The sequence below is a fragment of the Callorhinus ursinus genome, unplaced genomic scaffold (genome assembly GCF_003265705.2).
Source record: "Callorhinus ursinus isolate GAN/ISIS: 27379988/994484 unplaced genomic scaffold, GSC_fseal_2.0 scaffold53, whole genome shotgun sequence".
Taxonomy (NCBI): Eukaryota; Metazoa; Chordata; class Mammalia; order Carnivora; family Otariidae; genus Callorhinus; species Callorhinus ursinus.
This window is the reverse complement of record NW_027397115.1, coordinates 7413046-7428247: the sequence shown is the minus strand read 5'-3', so window position 1 is coordinate 7428247 and position 15202 is coordinate 7413046. Positions and strand designations below refer to the sequence as shown.

At 47.5% G+C, this 15202-nt stretch overlaps 1 protein-coding gene across 7 annotated transcripts in view; it reads right to left on the bottom strand.

Moving 5' to 3' along the window:
* NFATC2 (nuclear factor of activated T cells 2) overlaps positions 1–15202 on the bottom strand; it is a 137325-nt gene that overhangs the window by 108629 nt on the left and 13494 nt on the right. For 5 of the 7 annotated variants that reach the window (XR_003204685.2, XM_025853272.2, XM_025853273.2 and 2 more), the window contains exons 2-3: positions 9356–10370; positions 5543–5714 (exon numbers count right to left, since the gene is read on the bottom strand). Coding sequence is in view for 6 of the 7 variants with exons in the window: in XM_025853272.2 (XP_025709057.1) it covers positions 5543–5714; positions 9356–10370 (1187 nt within the window). In the remaining variant the exon portion in view is untranslated. The remainder of the gene's footprint in view (positions 1–5542; positions 5715–9355; positions 10371–15202) is intronic. The other 2 variants (XM_073884010.1, XM_025853275.1) reach the window with 2 other exon arrangements.

Below are 15202 nucleotides of genomic sequence, written 5' to 3'. Positions count from 1 at the left end.
TGCCTTACTCCCCACCACTCCCTAGTGCTTCCTGACCTTTGGCCAATTCGGCCATTTCTTTTCACTGCCTGGCCCCCACCAGCTTGTCAGTTCATGATCCTGTTTCTCCATCTTCTTTGGTTCTCTCCTTAGTCCATTGCTTCTGGAGAGACGCAGGTTCCTATTAGGGTGTGGGAAATAAACCCTTCCAAGTGGATCTGTGCTAAGCGTTCTAGTGACGGCACACGTGATCCTGTGGCATTCCACAGGCCTGAGAGGTAGAAAGTCCCATACTTTGCTTCCGAGCTCTGGGCTCTTAAGTCCAACTGCCTGTTGACATCTTTACTTGGACACCTCACAAGCCCTTCCAACTTCCTACACCCCGAACTGAAGTCATCATCTTCCCTTAAGAAAACGATCCCTTCCCCAGTCTCCCCACGTGGCACGTTGACACCATCCTGTACCCCGGTGCCCTTCCCCTCCCATATGAAAGCCAGCAACTGAGTCCTGGAGGTCACACCATAGAGTCCCTCCCCACCCCTCCCCTCCCTTCCCACTGCCCCCTTGTCCTCTTCAGCTTGATCTTCACCTGGCCCCTGCCCCAATCAGTCAAATTCATCACCCTGCTTCCTCCCTTACCCCTTCTAACCCACTCCCTAGAAAGAAGCCCAAATGATCCTAGAAATAATAAATTAGAATCACCTTCTTCCTCTACTCAAAATTTGTCACTCCCTTCCCCTTCCCCTGGAATGAAACTCAAGCTCCTCCCCTTGGTTAATGAGTCCTGCACTGCATGGTCCTGCCAACCCATCACCCCCCAAGCTAAACTCAAGTGACACTGGCCCTCCTTCAGTTCCTCAGACACACCAAGTTGCTCCCTGCCTCGGGACCTTTGCACACGCTGTACCTTGTGCAAGGAACACTCGCCCACCCCTACTCAGACAGCTAGAGAAACAGAGAGAGGAAGGGCATCACTCCTCTTTGCTGGCTCTGTCACCTGCTCTAGGTCCCAGTTGATAAGTCACATCCTCAGCAAGACTCCCTTCTACAGCAGATCTTCCAAGTACTCTCTTGGCATGGTTGGTTCTGTTGAAGTAGTTACCCCCACATTGTAAATCCAACAGATAGGCTCCTAATCAGTCATCCTGTCTTGCCCTAGAGTCCAGGTGTCATTCCAGATTGCCCTCCTCTGCCTCCTGGACTCACCCACATCTCAGCAATGGTCACACCAAACCATTCTGGTCGACTTTGTATCTCCAGCACTCCCTGAGCTCCGTCAGGGCAGAAACTATATTTATCTCCCCCATCATCATATTATCAGCACTTAGCACAGTGCCTGGCACACAGCAGGTCTTCAACAAAATATTTGCCAAATGAAGGAGTCATGAGATCTGAAAGCACTTAAGGTTTGGAGCAAACTTTCCTCCAAGGCCAAGGGACATACAAAACAAAACAAAACAAAACCAGCTAAAGGTGGCCCATGCTTAAGTTTTTAAATTTTATATGTAAAGAAAGAATGAAATGATCTTGTGCTCATTTTATTTTCATATAAAGAGGAGCATAAAACCACGAGGCATACCAAAAAAATGAAATTTTATAGTGTGGTAAATAAAAAAGAGAAGTTGGGGGCCAATCATTGGGGGGGAGGAGCCGTGGTACAGTACAGAAATAGAAACATGTAGAGATAAAGATGTAGAGATAAAGAGAGATCAGAGAGAAACCAGCAGAAGTATCTAGGCAAGGTACAAAACAGGGCTTTGCTGCTTTTCTGGGAACGAAAGGGCAACCCTCCAGATTTCGAAAGGGGTTTTCACTCCTACCTAAGGGGTAAGAACACTTGTCTTAAGTCCCCTCTTCACTTCATTTTTCAAAGAAGTTTTCTAAAAACTGATTTACTACGCTAAAAATCAGTGGTTAGCACATTGCATTTTGAAGAGAACACAATCTATTCAAACGAATTTTTTTTAAATACTTCACTTTGTATCTTTAGAGAATGTGGCTACAAACTTTTAAGTCAGGCACTGGGTTTTTCAAAGTTACAAGCAAGAAGAGGGACGGATCCTTGGGGGCTGTCAGAAGGAGGCGCATGAACTTCAAGCACAGTTCAGCAGTGTCTTTTGAATTGTACATCCCACTCACTCCCTTCTCTGGAACTTTCCATGACCAAGGCCCTAGATGAAAGGGTGAGCAGAGCCCACCACTGCACATGGTCCAACCTCTCAGGCCAAGCCACCTAAACCAGTGGGCCTTCCCAACCAGGGCCAATTAGAATCTCCCTAAGAAATCGCAATTTGGGCCCCAGTGAGCTGGTGCCGGGACAGCACATAAAATTGATAGGCAGGAGGTGTGGGCAGTTTTCCACCGGGCTTTCTCAGCCTCATAAGAGTAAGAAGTCAAGGACAGATGGTCTGCAGAGAGATGTGAAAAATCAGGAACATTGTGTAGCAGGTAGAGCCAGACCTGGGGGTCCAAATCCCAGGCCCACTGGACAGCTATGACCCTGAACAAGTTCCTTGACATCTCCTTGACCTAATTGTAACCTGCTTCCTAAGGCTCCTTTGAAGATTGAATAAGTCAACACATACAGCACTTGGAAGAGGGTCTAGCCCACAGTAAATGCATGCTGAATGTCAACCACTATTATCATCATTTTGCTGAACTGTAAGCTCATGAGGCCGAGGATTTCTCGCTGTTTTGCTCATACCATATCCCAGAATCTAGAACCGTGCCTCCTACACAGCAGTGCTCAACCCACGTTTGATGAGCAATCAGAGAATGGAGATACCACACAGCCCTAAGAGGACAGAGACCATGAACAGAGCCTGCTAACTCTCTCCTGATCTCAGCTCCTACCTACTCCAATGGAGCAATCAGAGCCAGGTCTTATCAAAGCCTAAATCAGATCATGTTTCTTTCCTGCTTCTCATATCTCAGGATAAAGCCAAACTCTACACCCCTGGCTACCCAGGCCCTGCATGCTCTGGCCCCTGCCTACCTCTCTCCCCCTCCCTCTGGCTTCCTGCTCCGGTTACACTGGCCTCCTTCATTCCTCTGACATGGTTCTCTCTGCTTCCTTCTACCTCCGGGCCCTTGAACGTGCTGTTCTCCTGATGCATCCTCAGCACCAGGCTCCTTCTCAGGGAAATCTTAGCAGATGTTCTTCCCTTGTTTTCATTGCCTCCTCCATTTTACATGCCCAGAATCTCATGTTCTTTTCCTTCATGCTTCTTGTCACTGTTTGTACTTTTATCATTTACGACTATTTAGTCAATAACTCTTTCACCCTAGACCATAAGCTCCATGAAGAAAGAGCATAACTTCTTTTTTATTCTTCATTGTATTTTAGTATCAAAAACAGCATATGGCAAAAAGAAGGTGCTCAACATATATTTGCAGAATGAATCCATTTGTTGAATGGGTTGACTGAACAAAGAAGTACATTTGAGACCATTCTCAAGTCTAGCTTCTTCCCGAGTCTCCTGGCCTGCTTTCACAATAGTAGCCTCCTCAGACAAGCCCCTAAATCCCCCTTCCAATCTGCCTTGAGTTTTTCTTTCTATCACTGCTAAAGGCTTTGACTCCAATCCACAGACTAACGCCACCCTCCGAGCCGGAAGTCCCCATCCTAGAATCAATAAGCCTAGATCAATAATGACATAAAGACTTCCTTTCCCCAAAAAAGCAATTTTCATGCATGACAGAGTAAATGGTACCAGACCAGCCCTCCCACCATCAACAACCGTTAAGTCAGGACAAACCTAGGGGCGCCTGGGTGGCTCAGTTGGTTAAGCAACTGCCTTCGGCTCAGGTCATGATCCTGGAGTCCCGGGATCGAGTCCCGCATCGGGCTCCCTGCTCAGTGGGGAGTCTGCTTCTCCCTCTGACCCTCTTCCCTCTCATGCTCTCTATCTCTCATTCTCTCTCTCTCTCAAATAAATAAATAAAATCTTTAAAAAAAAAAAAAGTCAGGACAAACCTATATAAGGCAACGGTTGTCAGGCATTAGACAGCAGGCAGCATAAGACTATGGTCACTGGGGAAAAGGAAACACAGGAGGTGAGCATTCATTCACTCTAGCTCTCCACCTGAGGACAGCTTCCATACCACCAGTGTGGAGTCACCTCCCCCACCGAGCATCCAAAAGGGTTATGCCTTAGAAATAAGGGTACGCCTTAGAGAAAGGCTTCCCTAGACCTGCCCTGACAGAGTCTAAAACCAAGTCTCAAAGAAATCGACGCAGAAGGGAGCACGGGAAACATCTAGGGCTTCCCACAGATCTACCCTCACAAAATGTAAACTCAAGTCCACACAAGTTCACAGTGATCACCCCATTACTGAACTGCCTTCCGCGGAAGATAACAAAATCCAGAGTCTTTATAATGTCCAGTATACATATTGTCATCCCAACATCAGAAGATAATCAACAATTACTAGACATGCAAAGAAAGAGGAAAATGTGGCTCATGGTCAAGGAAAAGAAGCAAGGAATAGACACAGATCCCAAAATAGCTATGATGTCAGCTCTAGAAAAAGCAACGGTCAGGATTTATAAGTTCCTAATATTATCATAAAATTCGTTAACCAGGTGTATACACCGAAAGCACCTGTGGAGATTTCAGGGTTTGGGGGTTTGTGTTTTTTGTTTGTCTGAGTTCTACTTATGTAGTTTCTCATTAAGTAGTCTCAGGAGATGCTTAGGCATCTGCATTGTTAACGTCTCTAAAGGGTTCTAATGCATCATATAATTCTTATCATAGAATACATCCACTTTAAGGTAAATACAGATAAAAGGTAAATTTATATGTATTGAAGGTTCTGCTTAATTGAGTTGGTTGGTGAGCACCAATCAGCAGTCTCGGGTTAAACAGATTACACAATTAAGAAAGATAATTTCAACTCTATTTTGCAGAAAAATGCACATGTCTCTACTTATTTGGGAAAAAAAGTCTGAGGTTAAATCAAAAGCCACAGACATAAAAGATAGTGATTAAGAAAAAAACAGGAGGAAATGCTCATGGTATAATATAAAAAATATCAGAGTACCAACCACTGTAACATCAAGCATATAAATGTACATTAATAGACATTGCCATGTTTGTGAATAGAAAAGGCAACAATAAATATATAAAATGCTAATAGTTATTTTATGTGTAATTTTAATTTTCTCCTAGTTTTCTATATTTTACAAGAGTGTATGGAATTTCCTCAGTGGACTTGCATCTGAGAAATTTAAGCACAAAATAATGGTTTCAGAAACCTTCTGTCAATACACAAATCTCTGCAAAATCTATCAATTTTTCCATCAGAAAGAGAAGGGAAGAAGTAGCTTGAGCAAGAATATCATTTCTATCCTTATCCAGCTCAGGAAGACTTTCTTCTCTGGCCTCTGAGTAACTGGGCCAGCTTCTGATACTAATTCCATCTCAAGTTTTCCCATCCGCCAGACAAATAAGAGGCTGAGACACATACCACAACCCAACAAGCAACAGGCAGTGGCTGAGCAGAAGTAGCTCACCTACTGGCAAATGAAGGACACAAAAAGGAAAAGAATTCAAGTCCGTACCTGAACGACAGGGTGGCCACCAGTTGGAGCTTTGACAGCCCCTCGGCTGCCTTCGGTCTCATAGTGAGCCCGGTGATGTGGCTTGGGCTGCACCTCAATCCGCAGCTCATACGAGCCCGACTGGTGGGACAGTGGCCACTCAAGCGGAGGGAGGGATGCAGTCACTGGGATGCTGAAGGAGGAAACAGAATCAGTCATGTATACGAGAAATCAGAACTAGTCAATCTGTACAATAAATGTAAATGGTCCCTTTTCTGGAAAAATCATGTCCAGTGAGTATATGAGTAAAATACTGGCTGTTGGAAAGCACATATTTCTCAGAAAGGATAGGTAGGACACTTCACAAGGTAGAGATCTTTTTTCCTGGCTTTCTCTTCCATCTTTGATGACAACAGTGTGACTGACATCTCCATTTATGAAGCTAACTTCACGGCATGTGAATTCTAGCATATTTCTAACTGCTATAACTTCTTTTCCTCTGGGAATTTTGAAGAGTACCACCTCCTACCTCTAAAAATCACCCTTTTCCCAGAATGTTCTCCCATTCCAAAGGAATAAGTGTGGGAGAAGGTACACTGAAGTGGAAATCAGGGGCCCACGTGTGTCACTAATGCGCCATGTTAGTTTAGGCAAGTAACCTCACCTCCTCTATCTTCAGTGTCTTATAATAACATAACAAATGGACCAGATGGCACTGGAGGGTTATTTCAGCTCTTATTTCCAAGTCCAATGCTTTCAATTAAAAGCTAATTCTAGAGAGAGACCATTTCCAGTCAGAGCCATTGCTTATCACAGCACGTATAGAACATCTAACCATTAGAGATGTGGCTAAATTTAGAGACCCCTAAATTCAAAGGAAGAGTAAAGGTCAAGAATGTGACTGGAGTTACCCACCCAAGTTTAAGTCCAAGCTCCACCTCTAACTACTTTGAGCAGATGCCTCCCCTCCCTAGGCCTTAGTTTCCTCAACTAAGAAATGGGGATACTGAGATCATATAAAGACCTTAGCGCAATAACTCCTCAAATAAATATTAGGCTATGATTATGTTTCCCTATATATAGTGCATATTTCAAATAAATAATTATCTCCTATAGACAATCTAAATTACTTGTGGTTATAGTATTAGATATATATGCCTTTACATCTGAAGTTGTAATGACATGACTTAAGCTTTATTTTCCTATAGAAATCTTTTTTTTTAAGATTTTATTTATTTATTTGACAAAGAGAGAGTGAGAGAGGGAACACAAGCAGGGGAAGTGGCAGAGGGAGAAGCAGGCTTCCCGAGGAAGAAGGGAGCCCGATGTGGGGCTCGATCCCAGGACCCTGGGATCATGACCTGAGCCGAAGGCAGACACTTAATGACTGAGCCAATGTTCTTCTCCAATCTCAATCATTACATGAATCACATTCTGGAGACTGATCTGTAGCAGTCAGAACAAGGAGTCAAGAACCTGAGGTTCTAAGTTTCCAACGCAGTCATTAACCAGTTGGGTGATCCTGGGCACGTCCCCTCACCTCACCAAACCTAGGTTTCTCAACCCGTACCAGGGTTGGCCTTAATCAGCATTTCCTAAGGTGGCTCCATACAACTTTGGTCACAGAACTCGTAACTCCATGGCCAAATGGCCTTTGAAATCACTGCCTGTTCTGTCCACAGCTGGGAGTGGCCCCTGCATCAAGATATCTGTTTAACTCTGTCGAACTCAGAAACTCCTTTTTTAAGGAGCACCAATCAACCTATGATGTGGCACCAGTATTCTCAGAACTGTTCTGGAGGAGGGGCCAGACTGAAGCTCCCCGTGGTCCAGTTTGGTCTGTGGGTGGGATAAGCAAGGCCCGGTGGACAGAGCTCTTGTCTACTCTCATCCCATCAATCGAAACAGCTCTACCACAATCTATTTTGGTATTCAATTTAATATTTGCCAAAAAAAAAAAAAGTTTCCATTTGCTAAAAACAAACATGCTTTGAAGACTCTAGGGCCTCAAGGCACCTGGGTAGCTCAGTCACTTGAGCATCCGATTCTTGGTTTCAGCTCAGGTCATGATCTCGTGGGTCTTGGGATGGAGCCCCACGAGGGGTTCCATGCTCAGCAGGGAGTCTACTTGAAGATTCTCTCCCTCGGCCTCTCCCCCACTCTAAAATAAATAAATAAATCTTTAAAAAAAAAAAAAAAAAAAAGAATAGAGGCACCTGGGTGGCTCAGTTGGTTAAGCATCTGCCTTCCTTCAGCTCAGGTCATGATCCCGGGCTCCTGGGATCAAGCCCCACGTCAGGATCCCTGCTCAGAGGGGAGTCTGCTTCTCCCTCTCCCTCTGCCCCTCCCCCTGCTCATATGCTTCCTCTCTCTCTCAAATAAATAAGATCTTTAAAAAATAATAAAAATAAATACAATAAATAAAATTTTTTTAAAAATAACCTACAGCCTCATGTTATTACCATTACCTCATGGTTTTCAAAGTGTTGGGATTATTTTTACGGTCATTTTGATGGAATATCATCTGCTTCTAACCTCTGTGAGCCTCACTTTTCTTAGCAACAAAATGAAGGTAAAAATAATACCAGCCAGGGGTGCCTGCGTGGCTCAGCAGGTTATGTGTCTGCCTTCAGCTCAGATCATGATCCTGGGGTCCTGGGATCAAGCCCTGCATCAGGCTCCCTGCTCAGTGGGAAGTCTGCCTCTCTCTCTCCCTCTGCCCTTCCCCCATGCTTGTGCACACAGCAAGCATCCTTAAATACTGGTGATTATCACTGTCACTGTCATTCCTCTAACAACCATTGGGAGCTCAATCTCCTAGGACAAGGCTCATTGGTGAGAAAGCACTCTCTAAAGTGCTTCCCCCATAATAATAAGAGGATTCACCTATAAAAATAATGGCTGCCCCCCCCTTTTTTTTTTGCACTCTTACTTTGTACAGGCTCCATGCCAAGAATTTGATATACATCCTCTCACCCAATCCTTGCAAAAAAAACAAAAACCAAAAAACCATGCTGAGGTGAGACTATTATTATCCTCATCTCATAGGGAATGAGCCAAGGTTTAGTGTTGTGCTCAGTGACAAAGGGGGTCCTGATCGATTAGCAATGCCTGCCCTGGGAATGGCATCAAAAAGGTGCTCAGTGAGAAGGAGGGCCTGCATGATTAGTGATGCCTGCCACGGGCACAGCAGGAGGGCAGCACCGGATCACAGAGCCAGTGAGCAGCAGAACCAGGACTCAAATCTAGAACCGACAGAACCGACAGACCCTACAGACCATCTACATGCATCTCTTCAGCTTACCACCATTTTAAGCTCCTTGAGGATTAGGGCTCACACTTTCTTTTTTTAGGACCTCCGGATCACTGACTGCAGGACAGAGGCACATAGCAGATACCAACAATTACCAATTTCTCTTAAAACAGGACTGTGAATTCCACACATTAAGGCTTGCTCTGTGCTTCCCAGAATGTCAGCTCCCTGAAGACAGAAATTTTTGCCTATCTTGTTCACCGCCGGCTCCCCAACACCTGTAACAGTGCATGGCTGGCCCATAGCAGGTGTCTGATAAACACCTGTTCCGTGAATGAATGAATCAGCCAGGTGCCCTACCAGCGATCGCTTGCATCCTCAGGACTACCACCTGGTGAGTTAGGTACCCTCAGGCCCATTTTACAGATGGGGAAACCGCAGCTCGGAAAACTTAACTTCCTTGCCAAGGCCTCACAGGCAATAAGCGGAGAGCCAAGACGTGAACCCTGTCTAGCACCCCCTAACCAAAAAAGGTCCCCTAAAAGTAAACCGTGGACCACACCGCTTCCCAGCCCACTCACCTGCAGATGGGAATAGCAGGCACCAGCTGCTTGGGCCAGGTGGGCGGTACCAGCAAGATGGACTCGGGGGCGGAGCTTCTCCCCTCCTCCTGCTCGCAGGGCCCCAGGAACTCCACGGCAGGGTAGATGTGGCGGGGCAGGCCGGCCTTGGGTGGGGCGGCGGACACCGGTGATGGGTCGGGGCTCGTCTTCCACATCTTGGGGGGGATGCCACAGGGCGAGTCCGCGGCGAGGCTGTTCAGGGCATCCATGAGGACGGCAGAGCCAGCCGTGGGGGGGTACCCAGCGGGGGCACCGTCGTCCTGGGGCTGCGGCGAGGGGCTCCGGGAGCGCTGGGGTGAGGCTCCGGGCAGCGGGGCAACCAAGGCCCCGGCACACGAATGCCTCCGCTTGGCACCAGGCGACGAGGAGCGGGAGGCCGGACGGGGCACGGGCGAGTGGCGGCCCAGGCAGCTGTCCTCAGCGAGGCTGGTTCGAGGTGACATTATTGGCGAGGTTCTGGGGGAATAATGAGCAGGGATGTTTTGAAAGTGGGGACACAGGTCGTCGGGCCCGCCGTTATTGGGCGAGACGCAGGGCGAGGCGCAGGGGGAGAAGGTGTCGGAAATGAAGCTGGCAGAGGACCCGCTACTAGCCGGGCTCAAGCAAAGCGGCTCGCGGTAGCCCTCGAAGCCGGGAACGGGCAGCGTGAACCGCGGGCTGGCGGCCGCGCCGGCCAGGGCCGGCTGCTCCCCCAGCAGGCCAGTGTCTCTCCCACGGAGGGGGCCCCCTGCCTGCATCAGTTCGTGAGATGGAGTGATCTCGATCCGAGGGCTCAGGCCCGAGGCCCCCGCTGGCTTGGCCGCCGGGCTCAGAAAGTTCTGCGGCCCTACCCTATCGGGCTCTCCGAATCGGCCGGGGGGCTCGCCGGGGAGACTGGGGAGGGGGCTGTATGGCTTGAGGCCATAGTCCAGGACTTCATCGGGGTATGCGAGTCCGGAGGGTGGGCTGGCGACCTTATGTGCATTCGGTTCTTCTGGAAAGAGAAGGGGGGAGGGAGGGGTCTTTTTAAGCCTCTAAAACAGAACTCCCGTGCAGAGCAATCACAGGCTGGGTTTTGTCTCCTGTTTTGTTTGTTTGTTTGTTTTTGTTTTTTCTAATCCCCACCACACCAAATCCCAAGCTGGAGCCTCCTTCCCTCGCCAGAGGAAAGGGAGGCCACTTCATCCCAGATTCCTCGAAGAGCGAGACCAAAGCTTGAAAGATTTTAGTGCAGGTGCCCAGAGCACAGCTCATCCAAGCCACGCAGGACGCGCTGGGCCCGTGGCTTCCAAACTTGTGGTTCTGTGGAACCCTTGGGAGAGATTCATTTCATTTCACAACTCAGTTCACACCGTATTTACTGGAGACTGCAACAAAAGCTTCATGAAACAATACTTACCCTGCTACATAAAATACACTCTTCTCTTTCCTCTTATCTGGGGCTATTTGGCTTAAATGCTGGTCATAACTCATTTGACAGATTTCCTGGCCCACCAGTGAGTCATGACCCACAGTTTAGAAACCACGGACCTGGCTTACGTCATCATTCTGCATGTATGGTACAGCCCCAGGATGCAGGGGGAGACTGCACCGGCTCTGGAGTCCAAGGGGCTCTGGGTTCAAATCCCGGCCTTTCACACCCATGTGTAAATAGTGGCTTAATTTAGAATGAGGACTCCTGAGTCATGTCTCATCTTGTGCCATGTTACAGATGGGGAAGCTGGGGCCCAGGGAGGGGACGAAATTCACCCAAAGACACAGAATTTGCAGGATGAGAAATTCCACAGACAAGCCCCTTGGCCCTCAAAAGGCAGAGCCACGGTTCTGTAGTCTCTCAAGCTACTGAAAACAGTGGGTGCAGAAAGATCTCATTTTTCCTTAGTAGCGGCCTTCGGCTGCCACCTCGAAAGACCCACGCTGGAGAGCGGGTTGAGTGAGGAGGGAAGGAGCTGTTCTTCCCCGCCACCCTGACCCTCATCCAGCGCCCTGTCGGGGCGTGGGTCAGCCTGACTCCTCTCTTTCCCACACCTTACATCCAATCCACAGCGAATCCTGATGGCCCTGCTGTCAAAACATAAGCCACAGGTTTGCGTGTCTCCTTCTCCACCACAACCCCTCTGCCCTAAGCCACGAGCCGCCCTCTCTCACCTGGACCTAGTCCCCATCCCCCTGGGCTCCCCACTTCCACCCTCGCCCCCTCCAGTCTGTTCGCCACGCGGTGGCCTCTCGAAACGCCCAAGCGCAAAACTTTAAAAGCTTCCCCAGATGTGATCTAAAGTCCTTAACACACTTGTCCCTGAGCCCTGGCCTGTCTCGCCACTCACACCTCCCCACATTTTCCCACCCTGACTCAGCAACAGCCCTGCTAACCCCTTCGCTATTCTCCAAGTAGCTCCCGCCTTGAAGTTCTTGAGTGCTGTTCATTTTGCTGGAAACTCTACCCCCCGAGATCTTCACATGGCTGCTTCCCTTAATTTCTTCCCGTATCTGTTCATTCTCCGCCCTTTTCCCCTGCCATCTCTTCCCCGCTAACACCGGTTACCAGCTCACAACACATCAGGTATTATGTGTTGAGGGAAGCTCATCCTGATAGATCAGGGGCAAACTGCAGCTCCTGGGCCAAATCCGGCCCACAGACAGTGTATGCAAATAAAGTTTTATAGGAATGCACCCATGCACCTATTTGTTTACCTATGGTCTATGACTTGTTTTTTGCACTACGATAGTAGATAGTTACGACAGACAGTCTATGGCTCACAAAACCTAAAATATTATCTGGCCCTTTACAGAAGTTTGCAACCCGTGCCCTCGACACTATGCTACCATTCTGGAACCATATCTACTGAGGCTCAGCACTGTTTGCTGGGCACCTAGCATAGGCTGTCCATAAACATCTGCTGAGTGACTGAGCAAACAACAGAAGAAGCATGCCCAAGGCCCAGCCAGCCAGAAATGGGAACTCTTCTTAAAGTTGTGTGACGGGCCCTTGCCTTGGGGAGCCAAGGTGGCGGCACAGGTGATCCTCAACCTCCTGGTGCCCTTCCTGGACCATCCTGGACTAAATGCTACCTGCTTTAGCTGAGCTGATCTCATGAGGTCCAGATGGTGCCCCCACCCCAGGTGAGAGACCAAAAATGGCTTCCCATAGCTCGTAGGGTAAAGATGAACAACCTCAACTAGGCCAGCCTGGCCAGGCCCTGCCTGCCACCTCTGGCCTCGCCTCTCTCTACTCTCCCACCTCTCTCCCTGGACTCCAACCAAATTGGCTGTCTTCCTGTTCTTAGAAAGCACGTACATCCTTTCTGCCTCAGGACCTTTGCACTTGCCGTTCCCTCTGTCACAACAGCCCCTCTCCCCCACCACACCCAGGCCCCTTCTCTACATAACTAAACTACTCATTCCTTCCAGCTAAGGTGTCATGTGCTGGGGAAGGCTTCCTGGTCTCCTTGGCTAAATTAGAGCCCACTCACGCTTCTCTGTTCTGCTCCATACACTTCCCAAAATTCCAATTAAGTAATTCTGAATTTAGTTGTTTATTGCCTGCCTCTCTCCCAACCTCCAGCTCCACCCCTACCAACAGGAAATTCTATGAGGACTCTTGCACCCCCTAACGTATTCCTAGCACTTGGACAGGACCCCCCCCCAAAAAAAACACGCACTGGTTGGCTGAATGAATTTTTTTTAAAGTGAGTTCACAAAAGTCTATATGAAATATTTAAACTGCTACTCAAAGATGCTAATATCCAAACCAAAAGGTAGAAAGATATAAACGCCAGAGGGTAACTTGGTAATATCTATCAGAATTCCAACATACGTATCTTTGGAACTAAACAATGTTGCTTTAGAAATTTATCCTGCAGGGGCGCCTGGGTGGCTCAGTTGGTTAGGCGACTGCCTTCGGCTCAGGTCATGATCCTGGAGCCCCGGGATCGAGTCCCGCCTCGGGCTCCCTGATCAGCAGGGAGTCTGCTTCTCCCTCTTCCTTTGCCCCTCCCCCCGCTTGTGCTCTCTCTCACTCTCACTCTCTCAAATAAATAAAATCTTAAAAAAAAAAAAAATACTGCCCTGTTTGTAATCCCCAAAGGCTAGAAACAACCTACTGTCTATCAGTTGGGGATGGGCTGAATTCTGGTTTGTTCATACAATGGGATACAATGCTGCTAGATAAAGGGTTGGAAAAGTTCTTTCTGCGTTGATCAGGAATGACAAGATACAGTGTCAAAGGAGAAAGGCAAGTGCACAGTATAAAATCAGAGGATAAAAGAATGTATACACAGGTACACACACACACACAGCGGTTGCGTGCACAGGCTCTCTCTGGAAGTTACAGGTAACAGTGACTTCCTCCAGGGAGGCGAACTAAGTAATCAGGCAGCAGAAGCATGGCACAAAGGAGACTGATTTCTGTATGACCTCGAGAAAAGAAATACGATTCCCAAAAGAAACATGTTTTATTTTATTTTAAAGATGGTGGGGCATCGGGTGACATGACAGGATAGGCAGTAGTAATGACACCCTCGTTTCAGAAGCAGGAAATTGAGATCTAGTCCTACTCTGCCACTAACTAGCTGTGTGACCTTGGAAAAGTCCCCCACTGGCTCTTTGTCTCAACCTTCCCAATTATAGGACAGCACTAAACCAGATCAGTTTCCTTGGTCACTTCTGGCTGTGAAATCCTTTGATTTTTCTAGCTGGGGTGTGTAGGGTCTTGAGTTCTTATGAAGAGGCCATCGATCACAACTTGCATCTATGTGCACGCGCGCGCGCATGCACATGCACACACACACACCCCTTCCCGGCAGGTAACAGAGTGTAGATTTTTAATCTGGCGAGAGTTCAACATCAAATCCATATCCGACAACATTCTGATAATCCACTACCCTGTGAACCAGCACAACAAACCACAAAAAGTCTCTTAGCAAAAATTCCGGCCTTATCAGATGAACTGCATCACATCTCATCAGAAACACCCCCTCAGGCCTGACGTGAACAGTCACAGAAACTCGGCCATGAAAATACACATCACTCATACTTGCTGGCAGCAACGGCAAACAGAAAGGCCCGTTTGCTGAGCAAAAGCATCCAAAGCATTTACACTGGTTTTAATTAATCCAAGCAGCAGAGCTTTTTCCGTTTTCTTTTTCCTCTCGAGATTCTGAAAGTTTCACAGCAAGCAGGGAATGTGAAGGTAATTGATCATCATTCCATTCTCGGCTCTCTGGGTGTTTGACAGCGAATATCCCAGAACGCACGGCTCATCGTGAACACATTTCTGTAAGCAGCTAGGATTCTCAGCTCTCCCTCCTTGCACAACTGTCCCCCTCACAGCCAGCCCCTCCGGGTCACGGCCATGCCCACACAGCCACTGGGTGAAGTGAGTTTCATCTTAGAACCACCAGATTTTCAGACGGGTTCCCAAAAATCTTGCTCTTTTTACCCTGTGCATGATCTTTGCAATATCCATGTACCACCAGTAAATATTATTTACTTAATATTTCTATATTTAAATTCACTCACACAGTACTTTAATTTTTTTTTTTTATTTTAAAAGGAAACTTTATACCACTACCACAAATGGAAAATCTGTGTCACCTCCGTAAATAGAAGGTAGGGTAAAAACACAATAAAAATAAAAGTTACTAAATTCGAGATTCAAGACACTGTGGCCGGCCAAAGGCTCTACCCTGAGGCCCACCCTTTTTCTGCCCCTGAATGCTCTCTTTTTATTGAGGTAGAACTTATATGTACAGATTTTGACTATGTAAAGTTCAATGAGTTTTGCCAAATGTTATACACCCTTGTAACCACAACCACAATAAAGATGTA